Source organism: Erythrolamprus reginae, chromosome 2 (assembly GCF_031021105.1).
Source record: "Erythrolamprus reginae isolate rEryReg1 chromosome 2, rEryReg1.hap1, whole genome shotgun sequence".
NCBI lineage: Eukaryota > Metazoa > Chordata > Lepidosauria > Squamata > Dipsadidae > Erythrolamprus > Erythrolamprus reginae.
The window spans coordinates 9,826,371-9,849,976 of record NC_091951.1 but is presented as its reverse complement, the minus strand read 5'-3'; the positions used below and the strand labels follow the sequence as shown (position 1 = coordinate 9,849,976).

The window sequence follows — 23,606 nt, the reverse complement described above, 5'->3', positions numbered from 1 at the left end:
TTTCCAAACAGATGAGCTGTATTCGAGGATGGGTCTGGCAAACTTCCATGAAGCACTTCAAGGCAGCTGAATTGTTAGAAATTTAACACCTGGGCTGTCGCTCCATCCGTTGTTCTTCAGTTCTTTCTCTCTTGGTGGTTTCAGCCTCTGAAGTGAGTGCAGCAGCAACAGCTGTGAAATTGTGTTGATGTGTCAGTTGTGGGGAAAGAAATACGGTGATGCACGACAGTGCATTAAGCATTTATGCATTTATGAAGCATTTATATTTCTGGGAATATAAATGAACCAAAGAAAGAATTTGCCCTGGATCTTGTTTATGCTATCAGCTAGAGAAAAATATTATTATTATCTCAGTACAACACAGCAAACGAGATCACTATGCTGGATTTCGTATTTCCTCACCAGTCGGGCGCTTCCCAAGCACCTAGGACTGTGTGATGTAGTGGTGAATTATGTTTGCCGATCCCAGTAAAGCGGCCTTTTGCAATTAACAGATGGAGATTTTGTCAATTCCGATGGTTTTCAAATGTCCACTGAGATCCTTTGGTACTGCGCCCAGCATGCCAAGTACCACTGGGACCACTTTCACGGGTTTATGCCAGAGTCGTTGCAGCTCGATTTTTAGATCTTCATATTTCACTAATTTCTCTACCTGCTTCTCCTCAATTCTGCTGTCTCCTGGGATTGCGATGTCGATGATCCATACTTTCTTTTTCTCCACGATCACAATGTCTGGTGTGTTATGCTTCAGAATTCGGTCAGTCTGAAGTCGGAAGTCCCACAGTAGTTTTGCTTGCTCATTTTCAACCAATTATTATTATTATTATTATTATTATTATTATTATTATTAATTAGATCTGTATGCTGCCCCTCTCCATAGACTCGTTTGTTCCTTCTTTCCATTTCTTAGAACTCTTTAAACCTCCAAGCACAGAGATTGGGGTGGGGAGAAGAGGCACTTGAAGAATGTGGCAAAAAGCCCAGTCCTGAAAAGAGCCTCTCCATGGCGGTCCTAGAACAGGGTTCTCCAAACTTGGTACCTTTTAAGACTTAGGGACTTCAACTCCCAGAATTCCTCAGCCAGCAGGAATCCTGGGAGCTGATGTCCACAACTCTTAAAGCTGCTGAGTTTGGCAACCCCTGCTCTTGAACAACAAAGAAGGAGCAACCGATGGAGAGGCAGCACAGGTGTTCACTTCCAGAGCTGCAACAATATCGCCAAAAAGGCTTCTAGAGTTGTTAACCTGATCCTACGTAGCTTCTGCCTCGCCAATCTCACACTACTCACAAGAGCCTACAAACTTTTGCCAGACCCATCCTTGAATACAGCTCATCTGTCTGGAACCCATACCACCTCTCGGACATCAACACCCTTGAAAACGTCCAAAGATATTTCACCAGAAGAGCCCTTCACTCCACCACTCGAAACAGAATACCCTATGAAAATAGACTAACAATCCTGAGTCTAGAAAGCTTAGAACTACGGCGCCTAAAACACGATTTAAGTATTGCCCACAAGACCATATGCTGCAATGTCCTACCGGTCAATGACTACTTCAGCTTCAACCGCAACAACACAAGAGCACGCGACAGATTCAAACTTAATATTAACCGCTCCAAACTTGAGTGTAAAAAATATGACTTTAACAATCGAGTTGTCGAAGCGTGGAACTCATTACCGGACTCAATAGTGTCAACCCCTAACCCCCAACATTTCTCCTTTAGACTATCCACAATTGACCTCTCCAGGTTCCTAAGAGGCCAGTAAGGGGCGTGCATAAGTGCACTAGTGTGCATTTCGTCCCCTGTCCAATTGTCTTTCCTTTATCTCATATATCATATATATTTTCTTCCTTTCATATATCCTCTCCTCTATTTTTACATATTATCTTTATATATATATTACTTTGTGTCTATTCTATTCCATATGTATTGTGTATTGGACAAATGAATGAATAAATAAATAAATAATAATAAAAAAGCTTCTGAAAACAGCTGCATTTTAACAACTCCAAAGAAGACAAGATTCCCGATGGGAGAAGAATTGCGAGATCCCTTCTCCGGGAGAGGCTGGGCTGCGGTTTCTGCATTTCCTCTCATTCGCTCTGTCTGGAAAAGAATATTGCGGAGAAAAGCCTAACCTTTCAGACGCTTTCAAGACGGCTACACAAAGTAGCGAAACTGAAGAAAATAAAGGAATACATGATGATACCCTCCGTTTACCTCCAGGGGGAGCCCTTTTCTGCCTTGGTTAATAAAAGCACCTGCCCACAAATGATTGAAACCCCCTCTCTGAAAGAGCTCACCCTCAAGGACTGACGTCCATCCTCTTGCTTTCTCCTTGACCCTTTGGGGAGGACAATTCTTTGTGTGTCCAATCACACCTGGCCAATAAAGAATTTTATTTCTATTTCTAAAAAGTCACCCCATTAATAAAAAGCAGGCCAAATGCAAAGTTTTACATTGCAATAAAAAGTTGTTTGTATCACTGAAAGTATTATTTCTGTCGACTAAACAATGTTGTTTGGTGGGCCCCAGGGGAAGAGCCTTCTCTGTGGCAGCCCCGGCCCTCTGGAATCAACTCCCTCCAGAGATCAGAACTGCCCCCACCCTCCTTGTCTTTCGTAAATTACTCAAGACCCACCTATATCGCCAAGCATGGGGGAACTGAGACACCTCCCCCAGGCTTTTATATTTTATGTTTGGTATGTATGTGTTGTTTGGTTTTAAATGATGGGGTTTTATATATTTTTTTCTCTTTTAATATTAGATTTGTTCCACTGTAACATTGTTTTTATTATTGTTGTGAGCCGCCCCGAGTCTTCGGAGAGGGGCGGCATACAAATCTAATAAATTATTATTATTATTATTATTATTATATTATTATTATTATTTAATATTTTCTCATGTTGCTTTTGATCTTTCCCCCAACTAACATCAGATTGTGTCCCCTTGTTCTTGTGTTCACTTTCCTATTAAATAATATAATAATTTAATAATATATAAAATAATTATAAAAAAATTATTATTATTATTATTATTATTATTATTGAGCCCCCCCCCCCGAGAAAAGAGGTTAATCACGTATGAGTTGTTGTTTCCCCCCCCTCAGTATTCAGGTTAAATTGCTCCACGATAAATGTCCATGAGCTTTGGGTTGCAGTTTTCCAAAAAAAATCCTGTAAAATACGGATAACATCATCGTCATTACACTATAAGACCTACAATCCCTTCCAAAATGTATGCAACAGCGAGAAGCACAATTGATCGCTTGGGAAGTCTCAAAGCCCTTCGCTGGTAGTGATTTCTGACCGTCTCAAAATGGGTGAGCAGTGTGGTCGGGCAGTAGGAAAAGCAAGTAGGATGCTTGGCTGCATAGCTAGAGGTATAACCAGCAGGAAGAGTGAGATTGTGATCCCCTTATATAGAGTGCTGGTGAGACCACATTTGGAATACTGTGTTCAGTTCTGTAGACCTCGCCTACAAAAAGATATTGACAAAATTGAACGGGTCCAAAGACGGGCTACAAGAATGGTGGAAGGTCTTAAGCATAAAACGTATCAGGAAAGACTTCATGAACTCAATCTGTATAGTCTGGAGGACAGAAGGAAAAGATGGGACATGATCAAAACATTTAAATATGTTAAAGGGTTAAATAAGGTTCAGGAGGGAAGTGTTTTTTAATAGGAAAGTGAACACAAGAACAAGGGGACACAATGAAGTTAGTTGGGGGAAAGATCAAAAGCAACGTGAGAAAATATTATTTCACTGAAAGAGTAGTAGATCCTTGGAACAAACTTCCAGCAGACGTGGTTGGTAAATCCACAGTAACTGAATTTAAACATGCCTGGGATAAACATATATCCATTGTAAGATAAAATACAGGAAATAGTATAAGGGCAGATTAGATGGACCATGAGGTCTTTTTCTGCCATCAGTCTTCTATGTTTCTATGGTGCTCTTTAACAAGTCTTCGGAGAGGGGCGGCATACAAATCTAAGTAATAAATAAATAAAATTATTCTCTCCCCTCTCCCCCTTGAAAAAAAACCCAGCTGCTTTGCATCAGCAGTGGATAGCCATCCAGAGAAATGGGGTGGGGCAAGCGGAGTCCCACTAGCCTTTGTGGGCTGAAGGCAGACAGGTGGAGATTTTTCCCCTCCCTCTTTTTCTGAGGGGGGCCTCGTAAACAGGCAAATGTTTGATTTCCCTACAGTATAAACACTCCATTGCCTGGCATCTGTGACTCTGAGCAAGCTGCCCTGAATGGGCCTGACGGCAGTAGCCTACTTCATCATCCTGCTGGGGTACTGTGGCTGTAAGTATCTAAATTATAATTGTAATCTTATAATGTCATATCTTGCAAAGTCAAGTGATTATGGAGGAGGAAACCAATAGTACTAGGAGCCTTCGGAGCAATACCCAAAGGGCTGCCTAGATACATGGAGATGGAAATGTTTGAAATGTTGATCTTATTAGAGCTCAATAGTTTGACATTGCAAAAACAAAAAAAACCCCACCCCCTCTTTACTTGGAATTGCTAATATATTCAGAGGCTACCTTAATTGCTCTTAGGTCCTTGGTAAGGACTTGAAATGTTAATTTAAAAAATTTTTTTTTAAAAAAAGTCTTTATTAAATTTCTATGCATAAAAACAGTGAAAACAAACAAAACATAAAAAAGGAAAAACAATAAAGAAATGAGGAAAAATAGACAGACAAATCAGCTTAGAGCATTTAAAATGTTCAATTTCCATAGTAAAGACATAATTTGTCAAGCATATTGTCGACTATCACTATCCAGCGACCTGATAGTAGGTATTAGGTATGTGGAATTGTGTGTTTATTTTCTTTAGTTCTGTATACTTATATTTGTATTCATTTGGGGTATTTCTGTTCTGTCTGCGTTCCCCCAGACGTTAACACCAACTAAAAACAGTAGCCAGACACGCTGGGAAAAAGCAAAGTCATTTAATATCTTTGAAAACAAACACAGATAACAAAAACTGTTCTTACAAACTGGAATGCTGTGAAGCTTCACAGAAGAGTCACGAGGGCCAGACAATACAACAAGCTTCTTGCTGGCACACACACCACTGTAGATAATAAAAAACCCATGCCTCCCCCAAGTTTTCAGCCTTCAAGGCCACAAGCCAGAATCACAGACGCCAAGGATCTAAGCAAGGTCACAGGACTCCCAAAAGATAACTCTCCACAAGAGAGGAAGGGCGGGCCTGCCTTTTCAACCTTTCTGGGGAGAACCACACCCAAACCCAGCTCTTGCCTATTAGGGCTGAAAATACCTGGCTAATTGTCCCCTTCGTTTTGCTGCCCTTCTCTGCCTCATATCGATGATGGCTTGTGCGTCCTCATCTAAGGATTCCAGGCTACTCGCAGGGGAGAGCTCCCCCCTGGGGGTCTCAGGCTGTTCTCCCTCCTCCTCCTCATCTGCCTGGTCCTCCTCCTCCTCCTGTTCCTCCTCCTCCCCCTCTGAGCATGGAGCCGACAGAGTTCCAGCCGTTCCCTGAGGAGCCTCAGGCTGAATCACAACAACTTCTGAGGAAGGTATGAGATTGTTTTTTGGGAGTTTTATGTTCCATCGATTTATGTTGCAGTGTTTCCATATTTTCATTGTGTTTGGGTAAGAAAGTGTCTAGTTTTATTTTTCCTTTAGGTTTTTAATGTATTTTTTTCTGTTTGAGCCATTTGTACCAACTTTCCCATATTTTGTAAGGTTCGGATTTATTTAAAAACCACTTTATTTGGAATTGCTAATATATTCAGCCGCTACCTTAATAGCTCTTAGGTCCTTGGTAAGGACTTGAAATGTTACATTTTTACCAACCTCAGACTGTGAAGATTAACAGTAACAAGAATAGAGTAGAATAGGGAAGAGAAGAATATAGAAGATTGGAATGGAATATAGAGCAGAGTATAATAATAGCAATAATAGAACAAAAGAAGAAGCAGGAGAGGATTAGGTTAGCCTGCTGCTACTATTACACTCTCTTGTTGCATATATCTTTATCTTTTTAAATTAAATTTTATTGTTTTTCTCCACAATACATCCATACATATACCTTAATTCTTAACAAAATACACATAATTATACATTTCTATTTGATATAACATAAGCCCATATCTTTATTTGCACCTTTTATACTTTTATTGACCATCTGTTTTCCCCTTTATGACATATCACTCCCCTCCCTCTATCTCCATCTCTTCCGTCTACCTTCTTTTTTCCTTCTCTCCCACTATTTATTTATTTATATATTTATTTATTTATTTTGACCAATATTTTAGCTGGAATTTTAAAATTAAGGGAGACTAGGATGGTCCCATTTCGGCCTTGTTCTGGCCTCATCAGCTAGCCACACCCTTCCTTACTGTGATTCGATCTGGCAGCCTCTGCCTTGTAAGGCAGAGAATTAGCAGTTGAGCCATCAGACCTGATCCCTCCAGCTCTGTATATATATATACACATAGTAAAATGCATGATGAAGGTTATAGAGGAGATTCTCAAAGTAAAATATATCTAAGAAAGAATAGAAAAGGAGATATAGTAATAGAACATAGCCATGAAAGAATAGAAGAAGAGATATAGGAATAGAAGAAAGGTATAGGAGATATAGAAGAGCAATAGGATAGGGGACGGAAGGCACTCTAGTGCACTTGTACTCGCCCCTTACTGACCTCTTAGAAATCTGGATAGGTCAACCGTAGATAATCTAAGGGTAAATTGTTGGGGGTTTGGGGATGACACTATGGAGTCCAGTAATGAGTTCCACGCTTCGACAACTCGGTTACTGAAGTCATATTTTTTACAGTCAAGTTTGGAGCGATTAATATTAAGTTTAAATCTGTTGTTGTTGTGTTGTGTTGTTGTGTTGTTGTGTTGTGTTGTTGTGTTGTTGTGTTGTTGTGGTTGAAGCTGAAGTAGTCACCGACAGGCAGGACGTTGCAGCATATGATCTTGTGGGCAATACTTAGATCTTGTTTAAGGCGTCTTAGCTCTAGGCTTTCTTTCCCTCCCCTCCCTTTCTTCCCTTCCTTCTCTATTTCCTTTTGTCCCTCTTAACCTTTCCCTGGGTGTATCTATTCACAATCCATCTTAACAGACAAGTAAGTCATGTCACCAATCCTGTTTAATTATTGGTGCTTCTCTTAAACTCATTTTATTCACCCCCAGTATCCATGTTTGTTTGTTTGTTTGTTTATTTATTTATTTATTTATTTATTTATTTATTTGAGTTGCTGCTATTACACCATCTTGTTGCATATATCTGTGGTGTGTATTTGTTGGAAACAGTCTTACTGCGTATGGTAAACAAGCATAAAAGCCTCCATTGCGTTCAATTGCCATCCTCTCCCCCCCCCCCCAATTTTTTTTTAATCTCCGGGACAAAACAAACCAGATCACGCTATGTTGGTTATGTTATATTGTGTTCACTAATTAACTAACTCAAGAAGAAGGCACAAAATGGATGACGAGGGGCTGGATTTCCAGGGCATGAGAAGAAGGGTTAAATTAAAGGCTGCAGCTCTTTAGATTTGGATAGTGCTTCAGGTGCAAACAAAACTGATAATAACCCAATATATTTGCATTCTCCTTGACAACAGTCAGCAGGTATAGGTATCCTTTGCCCTCTACCCATCTGTTCATTTTTCGCCCCTTCTTCTCACCCGGCCCTGGCAACACTATCACAGAGGAAGGGGGCAGAATTAGCATAGAGTTAATTCACCATTTCCCCCCACTGGAAATCTTCCACCCAATAGCAACAGATTGAAGGGTTTCTCTTAAATATGCATAAAATGTATCAGGAAAGACTTAATGAACTCAATCTGTATAGTCTGGAGGACAGAAGGGAAAGGGGGGACATGATCAAAACATTTAAATATGTTAAAGGGTTAAATAAGGTCCAGGAGGGAAGTGTTTTTAACAAGAAAGTGAACACAAGAACAAGGGGACACAATCTGAAGTTAGTTGGGGGAAAGATCAAAAGGAACGTGAGAAAATATTATTTTACTGAAAGAGTCGTAGATCCTTGGAACAAACGTCCAGCAGACATGGTAGATAAATCCACAGTAACTGAATTTAAACATGCCTGGGATAAACATATATCCATCCTAAGATAAAATACAGAAAATAGTATAATGGCAGACTAGATGGACCATGTGGTCTTTTTCTGCCGTCAGACTTCTATGTTTCTATGTTTCTAAAGGTTTTTTGTGGCATGATGCAATGAGAATGGGTTGGAGATGCAGACCTCTAATTAGACTCTTCTTTCTTCTTCCTTCCCAGGCTCTCTGTTGCATTCCCTGTGCTATTTCTACCTGCAAACGTCAGAGCCCAGGCAGGAGCTGCCCCAGTTCTTCTCCAAGGTCTACCTAGATGACCAACTCATCGCTCGCTATGACAGACACACCATGAAAATGGAGCATCTAGTGTCCTGGATGGAGAAGGTGGAGAAAGAGGATTCCAATCACGGGGAAAAACTGTTGCTGGCTGCTGAGCAAGTCTTCCGAGATGAATTGAGGAATGCATGGCAAAATGGAGGTTACTTTGCCTTTTGTTTCTTCCTCCAGTTGATTCCTATTATTCCAAAGGAGAAATGATTGGGGTGTGTGTGATGGGATATATCTCCATCCAGGGGTGTGTTCTGGTTTGTTTTGTTGCCAGTTTGCTCAGGGAGTGCCACATGCATGGGCAGTATTTATCTATCTATCTATCTATCTATCTATCTATCTATCTATCTATCTATCTATCTATCTATCGCCCCTCGTCGTAGACTCGGGGCGGCTAACAACAGTAAAAAACAATATAAACAAATCCAATATTAAAAATAGTTTAAAAACCCCAATTTAAGAAACCAATCATACATACAAACATACCATGCATAGATTCTGTAAGCCTAGGGGGAAGGGAAAATCTCAATTCCCCCATGCCTGAGGACAGAGGTGGGTTTTAAGGAGCTTACGAAAGGCAAGGAGGGTGGGGGCAATTCTAATATCTGGGGGGAGTTGGTTCCCGAGGGTTGGGGCCGCCACAGAGAAGGCTCTTCCCCTGGGTCCCACCAGATGACATTGTTTAGTCGATGGGACCCGGAGAAGGCCAACTCTGTGGGACCTAACCGGTTGTTGGGATTCGTGTGGCAGAAAACGATCTCGGAGATATTCGTCTGTGTATGTGTGGAGGAAAAAAACAAGATGGCGGTGCCTATGGCAATGCTGAGAGGACCAGCTCAGGGGTGTGGTAGGTCTGGGTTGCTGCCGGTTCTAACGACCCAGGCCGCCAAGTTACTACCAGTTCTATAGAACCAGTCCAAACCATTAGGAACCCACCTCTGCTCCCATCTGACTAGGAAGGGAGACATCTCCAGATTATTTTCCTTCACCCAAAATACTGGCCATTGCATGATATATGGAAAGTTTGGTGTAGGCACTCTTCACTATCCTCTCTTTTGTAGAACAGGGAGGCCAAGAGTTTAAGGTTCCTTCTGGAGAAGGGTTGAAATGGAGGGGGAAAGAATCAGACTGAAAATATTTTTGGGAGGTGGGGATTGAGAAGTAGAAGTCTGGTCCTTCTATTCCCTCTTTCAGGGCTTCACACTTGGCAGGCAACTTTGTGCTGTGAACTCAGGGAAGATGGAAGCAAAGGAGGGGATTTGCACTATGGCTGTGATGGATCGGACTTCATCAGCTTTGACAATAAGACCTTCAGATGGGTGACGGCTCAGCCCCAGGCTGTGAAGGTCAAGGAGAAGTGGGAGGATGATCGTAAGTGGTCCCAGAGAAACACAATCTACTTGGAGACCTGTAGTGAGCAGTTGCAGAGTTATTTGTCCTACAGCAAAGAAGTTCTGCAACATAGAGGTAAGTGCAGGGAAATGGAGTTATGGGATGGATGGATTTTTGAATGCTGCTAGTGGAATGGGAGGAGATCTGTATTTATATTTATTTATTCATTTATTTGTTTATTTGTTTGACTTGAATGCTGCCTTGAGGAGGAAAATCACTCTCATATGGAAGGAAACCTTGCATTTATTGATTTATTTTATTTACATATGGAATTTACCAAGGTCATTCAATTAGTGGTATGCAACACTAACAGTGTAGAACAGAGGTCTTCAAACTTGTCAACTTTAAGACTTCAACTGGCAAAATTCTCCAGCTAGCTATGCTAGCAGAACAATTCTGGGTGTTGAAGTCCACAAGTCTTAAAGTTGCCAAGTTTGGGAACCCATGGTCTAGAAGGTAAGGAAGGTAACATTGATAGACATATGCATAAATCTGGGGCAACGAAAAGTGAAACATACCTCAAATCTACAATAGATCGATTATACTTGAAGGAACTTGGACGTAAGTACTTGGAAAAGAGTGTATAGCGCATCCAATTCCAATATTATAGCTAATTTCAGGAAAAGTCATTTTAATCTTTCTATGTCATTGATTTCCTGGCCTGGTCTACCTAGTAGGACTGACACTTATGGAAGATCAAGGTCTTTACATCTCCACCCCATGTCCAGTCAGTGAAGCAGTGGAAGTTATATGCTGGTGCCTGGAGGCTGTTGGGGTCTGGATGGGTGTCAACAGACTCAAACTCAACCCTGACAAGACGGAGTGGCTGTGGGTTTTGCCTCCCAAGGACAATTCCATCTGTCCATCCATAACCCTGGGGGGGGGGAATTACTATCCCTCTCAGAGAGGGTCCGCAACTTGGGCGTCCTCCTCGATCCACAGCTTACATTAGAGAAACATCTTTCAGCTGTGGCGAGGGGGGCGTTTGCCCAGGTTCGCCTGGTGCACCAGTTGCGGCCCTATCTGGACCGGGAGTCACTGCTCACAGTCACTCACACCCTCATCACCTCGAGGCTCGACTACTGTAACGCTCTCTACATGGGGCTACCTTTGAAAAGTGTTCGGAAACTCCAGATCGTGCAGAATACAGCTGCGAGAGCAATCATGGGCTTTCCCAAAAATGCCCATGTCACACCAAGACTCCGCAGTCTGCATTGGTTGCCGATCAGTTTCCGGTCACAATTCAAAGTGTTGGTTATGACCTATAAAGCCCTTCATGGCACCGGACCAGATTATCTCCGGGACCACCTTCTGCTGCACGAATCTCAGCGACCGATTAGGTCCCACAGAGTTGGCCTTTTCTGGGTCCCATCAACTAAATAATGTCGTTTGGTGGGACCCAGGGGAAGAGCCTTCTCTGTGGCAGCCCCGGCCCTCTGGAACCAACTCCCTCCAGAGATCAGAATTGCCCCCACCCTCCTCGCCTTTCGTAAGCTCCTTAAAACCCACCTCTGCCGTCAGGCATGGGGGAACTGAGATATTCTTTCCCCCTGGGCCTCTACAGTTTATGCATGGTATGTCAGTATGTATGTCTGGTTTTTATAATAAGGGTTTTTAGTTGTTTTATTATTGGATTGCTACATATTGTTTTTATCACTGTTGTTAGCCGCCCCGAGTCCACAGAGAGGGGCGGCATACAAATCCAATAAATAAATGAAATAAATAGGATTGTGCAGATTCAAAAAAGAAGGGGTTGCAGGGATGCAATAATTCGGTGAGCTTCCTCCAGATGTTGCTTTGTCTTGGTATTTGTGGAGAGAGCCTGTGAGGTGTCCCATTGCTGTTTTTGCAGAATCCCCGGTGGGGAAGGTGGCACACAATAATGTCAGTGACAAGGTGGAGATCCTCATCTGCCAGGCCTATGGCTTCTATCCCAAGGAGATCCAGGCCATCTGGAAGAGGGCTGAAGAGGATTGCAAGTATGAGACTCTCCATAGGAATGTGGCCCCCAACTCGGATGGGACCTATTATGTCTGGCTCAGCATAGAGATCGACCCCAAGGACAGGGACGTCTTCAGCTGCCACATCAAGCATGACAGCTTACAGGAGCCCCTGGTGTTGGCCTGGAAGGAGAACCCTGATGAGAAAATGCAAGACTTGGGTAGGTAAAGAAGATGTCAGGGTTCCAAATAACATCCAAAACTGAATCAGAGTCTGAGGCAAAGCAAACTTCCATGGAGCTCAAGGGAGGAGAAAGGTGTGGGGGAGATGAGCAGAGTGGGGGGGGGGGACAAAAATGAGAGGCAGGGACTCACAGAGCTCAAGAGAGGCTCTTTTCATTGGGACTCCCTCCCCCCATTCTGTTCCCCTCAGCTTTGTCTGGCCACAGCTTTTTTTTTAAGCCTTAATATTTTGGATTCTCCTAATGGGCTTGCACGCATTATTGGCTTTTCCATTGATTCCTATGGGAAACATTGTTTCATCTTACGAACTTTTCACCTTTCGAACATTGACCTGGAACCAATTAAGTTCGTAAGACGAGGTATTACTTTATTAAAAATAGAAGCATATAAAACCCTATCATATTTAAAAACCAAACAGCACATACATACCAAACATAAAATATAAAGAGCCTAGGGGAAAAGGTGTCTCAACTCCCCCATGCCTGGTGGGATAGATGGGTCTTGAGTAGTTTACGAAAGACAAGGAGGGTGGGGGCAATTCTAATCTCCGGGGGGAGTTGATTCCAGAGGGCCGGGGCCGCCACAGAGAAGGCTCTTCCTCTGGGGCCCATGAAATGACATTGTTTAGCCGATAGGACCCGGAGAAGGCCACCTCTGTGGGACCTTATCAGTCACTGCAATTTGTGTGGTAGCAGGCGGTTCCGGAGGTACTCTGGTCTAATGCCATGTAAGGCTTTAAAGGTCATAAACAACACTTTGAATTGTGACTGGAAACTGATTGGCAGCCAATGCAGGCCACGGAGTGTTGTAGAAACGAGGGCGAATCTGGGAAGCCCCACGATGGTTCTCGCGGCTGCGTTCTGCACAATCTGAAGTTTCCGAACACTTTTCAAAGGTAGCCCCATGTAGAGAGCATTGCAGTAATCGAACCTCGAGGTGATGAGGGCATGAGCGACTGTGAGCAATGACTTCCTGTCCAAATAGGGCTGCCAATTGTTGCTGCCAAGTTCCTCAGCTCAAGGACAGACACCGAACACTAGTTTTAGTACTTGGGCACAGCCAGAGAGTGCTCACTGCCAAGCAACTGTAATGAATTCCTCCCTAGTAGCTTTACTTTTATTTTATTTTAACAAAATGAAATTCAGTGGTGAAAAAAATAAAGTTCTACATTTAGACAAGAAAAGCAATAGGTACTGTGTGCGTGGTACATTTTACAACAGTAGTAACTGTGAGAGGGATCTTGGAGTTCTAGTGGACAACCATTTAAATATAAGCCAGCAGTGTGCAGCACCCACCAAAAAAGCCAACACAGTTCTATGCTGCATTAACAGAGGGATAGAATCAAGATCATGTGAAGTATTAACCCTTAACCTCCAACACTTCTCCCTTAGACTCTCCACGATTGACCTCTCCAGGTTCCTAAGAGGCCAGTAAGGGGCGTACATAAGTGCACTGGTGTACCTTTCATCCCCTGTCTAATTGTCTTTTTTTGCTTTCACCTATCTTATATATTCTCTTCCTTTCATATATCCTCTCCTCTAAGTTCACCTTAGCCCTCATTTATATTATCACATGTCTATTTTTCTTCCTATGTATTTGTGTATTGGACAAATGAATAAAATAAATAAAAATAAATAAATTAATACCACTTTATAAGACCTTGGTAAGGCCACACTTGGAATACTGCATTCAGTTTGTTTGTTTGTTTGTTTGTCCACCCCACTCTCCTCATCTCCCCCACATCTTTCTCCTTCCTTGAGCTCCATGAGTCTTTTCTTCCCATTTTTTCCCACCCCACTCTCCTCATCTCCCCCACACCTTTCTCCTCTCTTGAGCTCCATGAGTCTTTTCTTCCCGTTTTTTCCCACCCCACTCTCCTCATCTCCCCCACACCTTTCTCCTTCCTTGAGCTCCATGAGTCTTTTCTTCCCGTTTTTTCCCACCCCACTCTCCTCATCTCCCCCACATCTTTTTCCTTCCTTGAGCTCCATGAGTCTTTTCTTCCCGTTTTTTCCCACCCCACTCTCCTCATCTCCCCCACATCTTTTTCCTTCCTTGAGCTCCATGAGTCTTTTCTTCCTGTTTTTCCCCACCCCACTCTCCTCATCTCCCCCACACCTTTCTCCTCTCTTGAGCTCCATGAGTCTTTTCTTCCTGTTTTTGTCCTCCCAACTCTGCCCGTTTTTGCGATCCTGAGATTCCCCTCCTGGGATTTCCCTACAGCATTGCCAAGTCAGGAGGTGGGGTTTCCCATGGAGGGGAGCCTCAGGGGATCCCAGGATTGCAAAAACTGGAACTTGGCTTGCAACGAAAGTCTCGAGGCGGGGCATCCCAGCAGCGGCAGCAGGTTCGTAAGATGAAAAAAATTCGTAAGAAGAGGCAAAAAAATTCCAAACCCTGGGTTCGTATCTCGAAAAGTTCGTATGACGAGGGGTTCGTATCACGAGGTACCACTGTATTAGATTTGTTTCACTATAATATTGTTTTTTAATTATTGTTGTGAGCCGCCACGAGTCTTCGGAGAGGGGTGGCATACAAATCTAATAAAATAAAATAAAATAAATAAATAAAAAATAAATTGCCCTGAAGACTTTGTTCTACTTTCAGCCAGCAGGAGGCTCCATGTAGGAGTCATTTTGGCAGCTGTGGCTGTTTTTATTCTTCTGGCATCTGGGATCATCTGGATGAGTAAGTAACAAGGACATATCTTTGTAACCTTGTTCCTCCTGCTTCTCTCAATTCCCACTGTGAGGGTCTTGGGGAGATGGATCTGCTTTTATCCTAACCCTTCTGAACAATTTCCAAACAAGCTGATCAGCGGTGGTATTCAGCTGGTTCTGTCCAGTTCACCTGAACCAGTAGTGGAAATCACAGGTGCCCCTGACCACCCGCCCTGGCTCTACGCTGTTCTATTTGTGCACATTTTTCAGGCTCGGTGCATGCATGGAAGGCTCACATGAGAGTAAAGTGCATGTGCGGATGGCTGGGTGCATGTGCAGAAGTGGCATCTGCAGGTGAAGCATGCGTGCACACGGTCACATTTGCAACCAGTAGGGAAGGTTAGTGAAAACCACCTCTGAAGCTGCTCTGAAGTCTTGCACCTTGTTCTTCTCAGCTTCTACTTCCATTTGCATGTGAGCCTGCATGGGTTTTCTGCTTGTGTTATGGTGCTTCCATCCTCAACCCCAAGATGCGAGCTTTCTGCTTTCCAGCGACCAGTTAGGTCCCACAGAGTTGGCCTTCTCTGGGTCCCGTCAACTAAACAATGCCGTTTGGCGGGACCCAGGGGAAGAGCCTTCTCTGTGGCGGCCCCGACTCTCTAAAATCAGCTCCCCCCAGAGATCAGAATTGCCCCCACCCTCCTTGACTTTCGTAAGCTCCTTAAAACCCACCTCTGTCGTCAGGCATGGGGGAATTGAGATATTCATTCCCCCCAGGCCTATACGATTTATGCATGGTATATTTGTGTGTATGTTTGGTTTTTAATGAGGGTTTTTAGTTATTTTAAATATTAGATTTGTTATATGTTGTTTTATTACTGTTGTTAGCCACCCCAAGTCTATGGAGAGGGGCGGCATACAAATAAAATAAATAATAAAATAAAATAAAATAAAATAATAAATAAAATAAAATAAAATAATAAATAAAATAAAATAAAATAAAATATAAAATAAAATATAAAACAAAACAAAACAAAACAAATAATAAAATAAAATAAAATAAAATAAAATAAATAATAAAATAAAATAAATAAAATTTGAGTCCTAGCACTGCATTGTAGGGCAAACTCCCATTATTCACCTTAGCTTCTGCCCACTTAGCAATTTAAAAATATGTTCTATAGGAGTAGATAAATAGGTACCACTACAGAGGTGAGTCCAGACAGTGCTTCATGCTGATAGTTAAAATCTCCCCACCAGGGCCACCATCAGGAATTTTGGGGCCCCATACAGCCTAAGTGTCTGCCCCCCCCCCCGCCATTTTAAAACTATTTTAAGTCGCCAAGCCACTCCATCCCCCGGGGATCATTTCCCACTTCACGCCAAGCGAGGCGGTCCCATAGGCCAGTGTTTCCCAACCTTGGCAACTTGAAGATATCTGGACTTTAACTCCCAGAATTCCCCAGCCAGCGAATGCTGGCTGGGGAATTCTGGGAGTTGAAGTCCAGATATCTTCAAGTTGTCAAGGTTGGGAAGCACTGCCATAGGCTATTTCAGGAACTGGGTTAAGCCGATTGTGTGGACTCGTCCAGGAGAAAGAAAGAAGCGGGAGTGAAAAGGGAAAGAAAGATCCTGGCATCGGTCAGGCGGAGCGAGGCTTATTTATGGCTCCTTGGCACTTCTCCCTTCTTGTTGACAAAACCATGTGCTTTCTAGCGAGGGGAGAGGGGAGGGGCATCCCACACCCGGCAGCCACCGGAGAGGAGCTGGAAAGGACGAGGGGAGAGAAAAAGCAGGGTACCAGCAGTCAGGCAGGTGTCTTGAGGGGGCACTCCCATCTGGAAGGAAGGGAAGAAAGGCGAGGGCGAGCTAGGAAGGAAGGAGGGAAGGAAGGAAGGAAGGAAGGAATGGTAAAAGGGGCGATCAAGAGAGGAATGGGTGAATGAATGGATGGAGGGTAGGAAGGAAGGAAAGAGGGAAGGGACAGGAACAGAGGAAGGTTGCAAAGGAAGCAAGGAAAGGTGTGAAAGGGGAGAGTAAGAGAGGAAGGAGTGAAAGAAGGGAGTGAGGGAGGAAAGAAGGGAGTAAGGAGAAGGAAAGCAAGAAATGGAGGGAGGGAAGGAAGGAAAGAAAGAAAGAAAGGGGGAAGGGACAGGAACAGAGGAAGAAAGCAAGGAAACTTATGAAAGGGGAGAGTAAGAGAGGAAGGACTGAAGGCAGGGAGGGAGGGAAGAAGGTAGGAAGGAGAAAGAAAAGAAGAAATAGAGGAAGGGAAGGTAAAAGAGAGAAAGAAAAAGAGCAAGAAAGAGAAAGAAAGAAAGAAAGAAAATGAAAGAGAAATAAAAAGAGAGAGGGGGAATGAAAGAAATGGAAGGAGGGAAGGAAGGAGAGAAAGAAAGAGGAAGAAAGAAAGCAAGAGAAAGAAAAAAAGAATGAAAGAGCAAGAGAGAAAGAGAGAAAGAAAGAAAAAGAAACGAAAGAAAGAAAGAAAGAGGAAAGAAAGAGAATGAAAGAGAAATAAAAAGAGAGGGGGAATGAAAGAAATGGAAAGAGGGAAGGAAGGAGAGAAAGCAAGAGAAAGAAAGAAAGCAAGATAAAGAAAAAAGAATGAAAGAGCAAGAGAGAAATAGAGAAAGAAAGAAAAAGAAACGAAAGAAGCTGTGATTTTGACTATGCCGGCTCATTCCCTCCCCCGCTCTCAACAAACCACCTACCCCTCTACCGCACGAGGGAAGCGCCCGAGGGGCCGGGTTCTTCCCTTTCTCCCTCGCCCGCATCCTTGCCGCGGTGACTCACCAGGAGAAGGCTGGAGACCCACGCGGCTCCTCGGGGGGCCTTGCGGAAGGCGGCAGCGGAAGACCCCATGGCCGGTGCTGGATGCGAGGAAGGATGCTTTCTGCGCAGGTGGAGGCCGAGAGCTGAAAAGGGCACGCCTTGCCCACCCTCGCCGGAAGAGCTGCCCATCTAGCAGTCCCGCTGCCCCATTGCCCGGCAGGGGATGATGGGCAAGGGACGCCTCGGGGAAGGAGGGCAGAGCGGGAAGGGAAGGAGGGGGCTGGTGGGGGTTTAGGAAAGGGGAGCCCGCCGGGCACGAGGGAACGCTGGCCGCGCGGGGCTCCGAGGCCAGCCTTGCAGCTTCTCGGCGGGAGGAGCCGAAAGCCGCCGGGAGAGGACTGGGCTCAGCAGGAGAAGCGCCGCCCCCCCCCCCCATTATTCAATTTTCCCGGGCCCGGTATGCCGCTCCCAGTAATACCCGTCTATCAGCGGCCCTGCTCCCCACCCCTATAATCCCAGTTGTGATTCCCATTTGTGAGGTAGCTTTAGCGAAAGGAGAGTGCCTTGGGATACTGGAAGAAAGCTGTTTGTTTTTCTTTTCTGATGTGGAGTTAGCTCGCCCTCCTGTGGCACACCTTGGGAAGTACCCGAGCTTGAACCAAAGAGAGTTAGCAAGCATGCAGCCAAATTACTACTCTGCTTTAGCAGTTCAGTCTCCTGGGTAATGTAACATCACCATATACTAAATAAATCAGTAAAAGGTTTGGGGAAAAGAAAAACAATTTAGAACAATTTAATTTAATTTACTTATATGCCGTCCAATTCCATGGGACTCAGGACAGGTTACAACAGTAAAATAATACAATAAGTCAAACAGAAAACAATGAAAACAATAAAACCACAATTAAACTAATCTGTAAAACCCCAAATCAGCTATACAATCATATTATTATTATTATTATTATTATTATTATTATTATTATTATTATTATTATTTATTAGATTTGTATGCCGCCCCTCTCCGTAGACTTGGGGTGGCTCACAACAGTAACAAAGACAATGTAAGAACAAATCTAATAATTTAAAAAACACTAAAAACCCCATTATTAAAAGCAAGCAGACACACAAACATACCATGTATAAACTGTATAGGCCCGAGGGAGATGTCTCAGTTCCCCCATGCCTGACAGCAGAGATGGGTCTTAAGAACTTTATGAAAGGCAAGGAGGGTGGAGACAGTTCTGATCTCCGGGGGGAGCTGGTTCTAGAGGGTCGGGGCCGCCACAGAGAAGGCTCTTCTCCTGGGCCCCGCCAAAGGACATTGTTTAGTCGACGGAACCTGGAGAAGGCCAACTCTGTGGGACCTAATCGGTCACTGGGATTCATGCGGCAGAAGGCGGTCCCGGAGATATTATGGTCCGATGCCATATACACACTAAACAACCCCAAAAGAGAAAAATTCTCTGAATCCTTGAACTTGCTATTCAGTTCAGTGCCTTAGGATTTCCAGCAATAGCATTTGGCCTATTTTCATTGAAAATTTGAAATTGCTTTCCCTGTTACAAAAGGGTTATTATCTGGAGGTGTCTTTCTGGACTGATCCCCCCCTTCCCATTCTATCCTTTCAGAACATCAAAGAAAGAAGAGTGAGAACAGCTAAAGAGCATCCAAAACCTGGACACTTTTGGACTTTTAAATTGTTTGGAGAATCAATCTTAAGACCTTGTTTCAGCCACAGCCACAGGACAGACACTTTGTAATTTAATATTTTCAAAGGGAAGGTTGAATTTTTTTACTAGTCTTTTCCTACGACATGGTGATTAATGTTACTGGCCCTGCTTGTCGTATTAATTTAATTTCAAGCTTTAATTTATGTTTGTAAGCAATTGATATATTTATTTATTTATTAATTAATTATTATTTACTAGATTTGTATGCCGTCCCTCTCCGCAGACTCGGGGCGGCTCACAGCAGTGACAAAACAATATACAGTAATAAATCTAATATTAAAGTTTAAAATAACAATTTTACATTAAAAAGCCTAAAAACCCCAGTATATAAAAAAGCATACACACAAACATATCATACATACAGCTACATAGGCAAGTGGGGATGTCTCAGTTCCCCCATGCCTGATGGCAGAGGTAGGTTTTAAGACGTTTACGAAAGGCAAGGAGAGTGGGGGCAATTCTAATCTCAGGGGGGAGCTGGTTCCAGAGGGTCGGGGCCACCACAGAGAAGGCTCTTCCCCTGGGTCTCACCAGATGAAATTGTTTAGTCGACGGGACACAGAGAAGACCAACTCTGTGGGACCTAACCAGCCACAGGGATTCGTGCGGCAGAAAGCGGTCTCACAGATATCCTGGTCCGGTGCCATGAAGGGCTTTATAGGTCATAACCAACACTTTGAATTGTGACCGGAAACTGATCGGCAACCAATGCAGACTGCGGAGTGTTGGTGTAACATGGGCATACCTTAGGAAGCCCATGATTGCTCTCGCAGCTGCATTCGGCACGATCTGAAGTTTCCGAACACTCTTCAAACGTAGCCCCATGTAGAGAGCGTTACAGTAGTTGAACCTCGAGGTGATGAGTGCGTGAGTGACTGTGAGCAGTGACTCCCGGTCCAAATAGTGCCGCAACTGGTGCACCAGGCAAACCTGGGCAAACGCCCCCCTCACCACAGCTGAAAGATGTTTCTCTAATGTGAGCTGTGGATCGAGGAGGATGCCCAAATTGCGAACCCTCTCTGAGGGGGTCAGTAATCCCCCCCCCCAGAGTGATGGACGGACAGATAGAATTGTCCTTGGGAGGCAAAACCCACAGCCACTCCGTCTTTTCAGGGTTGAGTTTGAGTCTGTTGACACCCATCCAGACCCCAACAGCCTCCAGACACCGGCACATCACTTCCATGGCTTCGTTGATTGGACATGGGGTGGAGATGTACAGCTGGGTATCATTGGCGTACTGATGATACCTCACCCCATGCCCTACTATATCTCCATTAGATGTATCCATTTATTTATAACACAACAGAATAATAGAGTTGGGAAGGAGGATGAGGCTTGCTGCTTCATTCATAAAATTGCTCTTATTTCTACATACCAGTATATCAACATAACTGGGGAACTATCTCATCCCGGCTTAATTGGCAAGAGATGCCATTAGATACTGCTTCATGGACTAATTTCTGAGAACTATGCCAACTATTGGCGGCTTAGTAAGATAATTTGATTTCCTTGCCTTACTTGTTTCCTCGTTCTGGCTTATTAGAAACATAGAAACATAGAAGACTGATGGCAGAAAAAGACCTCATGGTCTCTTCGTAAGTCTTGGTTTCCAATCCCTTAATCATCTTGGTTGCTCTTTTTTGCACCTTCTCCAGAGTTTCAATGTCTCTTTTGAAGTGTGGTGACCAGAACTGAATACAGTACTCCAGGTGTGGTCGGACCAGGGTGTAGTAGAGTGGTATTAAGACGTCTCCGGGTCTTGGAGTATATTCCCCTGTTGATGCATCTTAGGATTGTGTTGGCTTTTTTTAGCTGCTGCTGTACATTGTTGACTTGGATGCTTACAAGTTCTTTGACCCATTTCAATCAGGGTTTCGAACAGGCCACTCTACTGAAATGGCTTTAAATCATGTATTAAATGAACTCTTAATGGCTAAGGCTCAGCGTTGAACTTCAGTTTTAATTCTCCTTGATCTTTCCACTGCTTTTGATGATCAGATCTTTAGATCATCAGATTTTGTTACCATGTTTGGCATCTCTGGGAATAACGGGGAGCGCCCTCTCTTGGTTTACATCACTTGTGACTGGTCAATCCTTTTCAGTCACATTCTGAGGACTATCATCAAATGTAGTCCCAAATTACAACTAGGATCCTACAAGGTTCTGTGATCTCTCCTTGTTTCAGATTTGGGGTTTCAGCATCGCTCTTATGCTGGTGAACACTCAAATCTTGACACCATGGTGTGGAACTCTGTAACAACTTGTTTAACTAAAGTATTGCAAAAGTATTACTTATGTGACTGACATAGGGGAAGGTTTGGCAGGGAAGGTTTGCCTATTTGCCGATGACTCTAAAGGGTGCAATAGGGTTGATATTCCTGCAGGCATTTGTAATATGGTAAATGATTTAGCTTTACTAGATAAATGGTCAAAGCAATGGAAACTGCAGTTTAATGTTTCCAAATGTAAAATAGTGCACTTGGAGAAAATGAATCCTCAATCTGAGTATTGTATTGGCAGTTCTGTGTTAGCAAAAACTTCAGAAGAAAAGGATTTAGGGGTAGTGATTTCTGACAGTCTCAAAATGGGTGAACAGTGCAGTCAGGTGGTAGGGAAAGCAAGTAGGATGCTTGGCTGCATAGCTAGAAGTATAACAAGCAGGAAGAGGGAGATTATGATCCTGCTATATAGAGTGCTGGTGAGACCACATTTGGAATACTGTTCAGTTCTGGAGACCTCACCTACAAAAAGATATTGACAAAATTGAACGGGTCCAAAGACGGGCTACAAGAATGGTGGAAGGTCTTAAGCATAAAACGTATCAGGAAAGACTTAATGAACTCAATCTGCATAGTCTGGAGGACAGAAGGAAAAGGGGGGACATGATCGAAACATTTAAATGTTAAAGGGTTAAATAAGGTTCAGGAAGGAAGTGTTTTTAATAGGAAAGTGAACACAAGAACAAAGGGACACAATCTGAAGTTAGTTGGGGGAAAGATCAAAAGCAACATGAGAAAATATTATTTTACTGAAAGAGTCATAGATCCTTGGAACAAACTTCCAGCAGACATGGTTGGTAAATCCACAGTAACTGAATTGAAACATGCCTGGGATAAACATATATCCATCCTAAGATAAAATACAGAAAATAGTATAAGGGCAGACTAGATGGACCATGAGGTCTTTTTCTGCCGTCAGACTTCTATGTTTCTATGTTTTTATGACTCTTTTGCTCCCCATGATGGAGCAAAAATTTAAAAGTACTCCCTGCCATTCGCTACAGGAGCCCAAACTCCCCAAGTTCAACTGCAAAGCCTTCTCCCATGCCCCAGCTCCCCCAGGGCGGCAGCCACAGTTTTGTCCAACCCCACTTTGTATTATTTCAAACTGACAGGAATTGAAAGGGAACTTGAAGGTCTTCTAGTCCACCTCCACCTACCCCGTTCAAGCAGGAGCCTCTTTGCTAAAGCGCTCCATTCTAATTCCCTTCTAATTTCTTGTCAGTTTGAAATAATAAAAAGCGGGAGTGGACAAAACTACAGCTGGATTATGGGGTGCCAAGAACCATAGAGATGTAATTGGAGGGAGGGAAGGGGGGAGGGAGGTAGCAGGAAAGCCCTCAGTGCTAGACTGCATTGCCACTTCAAGTACTTTTTTAAAAAATAGCGAGTCCCATTGATAGTATTGAGCCTGGCTTCCAAGCCAGCAAGGAGAGAGTTGTCTATATTCTCTAGTAGCACTGACAGGGTGAGACTTGCTCCTGAAAACGCAGTGCAAAGTTGGTGAGAGAAAGTCTCACTCAGAGCCCTTCAGCTCTGCCTCTGCTGATACAGTTCTACAGAGGAATCATTGAGTCTGTCATCTGCACCTCTATAACTGTCTGGTTTGGTGCTGCAACCCAACAGGACCGACACAGACTTCAGAGGACAATCAGAACTGCAGAAAAAACTATTGCTGCCAACCTGCCTTCCATTGAGGACCTATATACTGCACGAGTCAAAAAGAGGGCGGGGGAAATATTTACTGACCCCTCACATCCTGGACACAAATTGTTTCAACTCCTACCCTCAAAACGTCGCTACAGAGCACTGCACACCAAGACAACTAGACATAAGAACAGTTTTTTCCCGAACGCCATCACTCTACTAAACAAATAATTCCCTCAACACTGTCAGACTTTCAACTAAATCTGCACTTCTACTAGTTTTTCTCATCATTCCTTTCACCCATTTCCTCCCATGTTGACTGTATGACTGTAACTTGTTGCTTATATCCTAAGATTTTTATTAATATTGCTTCTTCATTGCTTATTTGACCCCTATGACAATCATTAAGTGTTGTACCACATGATTCTTGACAAATGTATATTTTATTTTAAGTACGCTGAGAGCATATGCACCAAGACAAATTCCTTGTGTGTCCAATCACACTTGGCCAATAAAAATTCTATTCTATTCTA

The 23,606-nt window shown here is 43.4% G+C and overlaps 1 protein-coding gene across 2 annotated transcripts in view; it reads left to right on the top strand.

Moving 5' to 3' along the window:
- The window catches only part of LOC139159653 (major histocompatibility complex class I-related gene protein-like), a 27,559-nt gene extending 3,953 nt beyond the window's left edge, over positions 1-23,606 (top strand). Inside the window, exons 2-7 of one of the 2 annotated variants that reach the window (XM_070736966.1) lie at positions 4,216-4,317; positions 8,304-8,558; positions 9,602-9,874; positions 11,652-11,960; positions 14,590-14,670; positions 19,046-23,606. In XM_070736966.1, the coding sequence (XP_070593067.1) occupies positions 4,266-4,317; positions 8,304-8,558; positions 9,602-9,874; positions 11,652-11,960; positions 14,590-14,670; positions 19,046-19,077 (1,002 nt within the window). In that variant the 5' untranslated portion in view covers positions 4,216-4,265 and the 3' untranslated portion in view covers positions 19,078-23,606. Of the gene's footprint in view, positions 1-4,215; positions 4,318-4,807; positions 4,824-8,303; positions 8,559-9,601; positions 9,875-11,651; positions 11,961-14,589; positions 14,671-19,045 lie in introns of those variants that run through there. The other variant, XM_070736967.1, reaches the window with a different exon arrangement.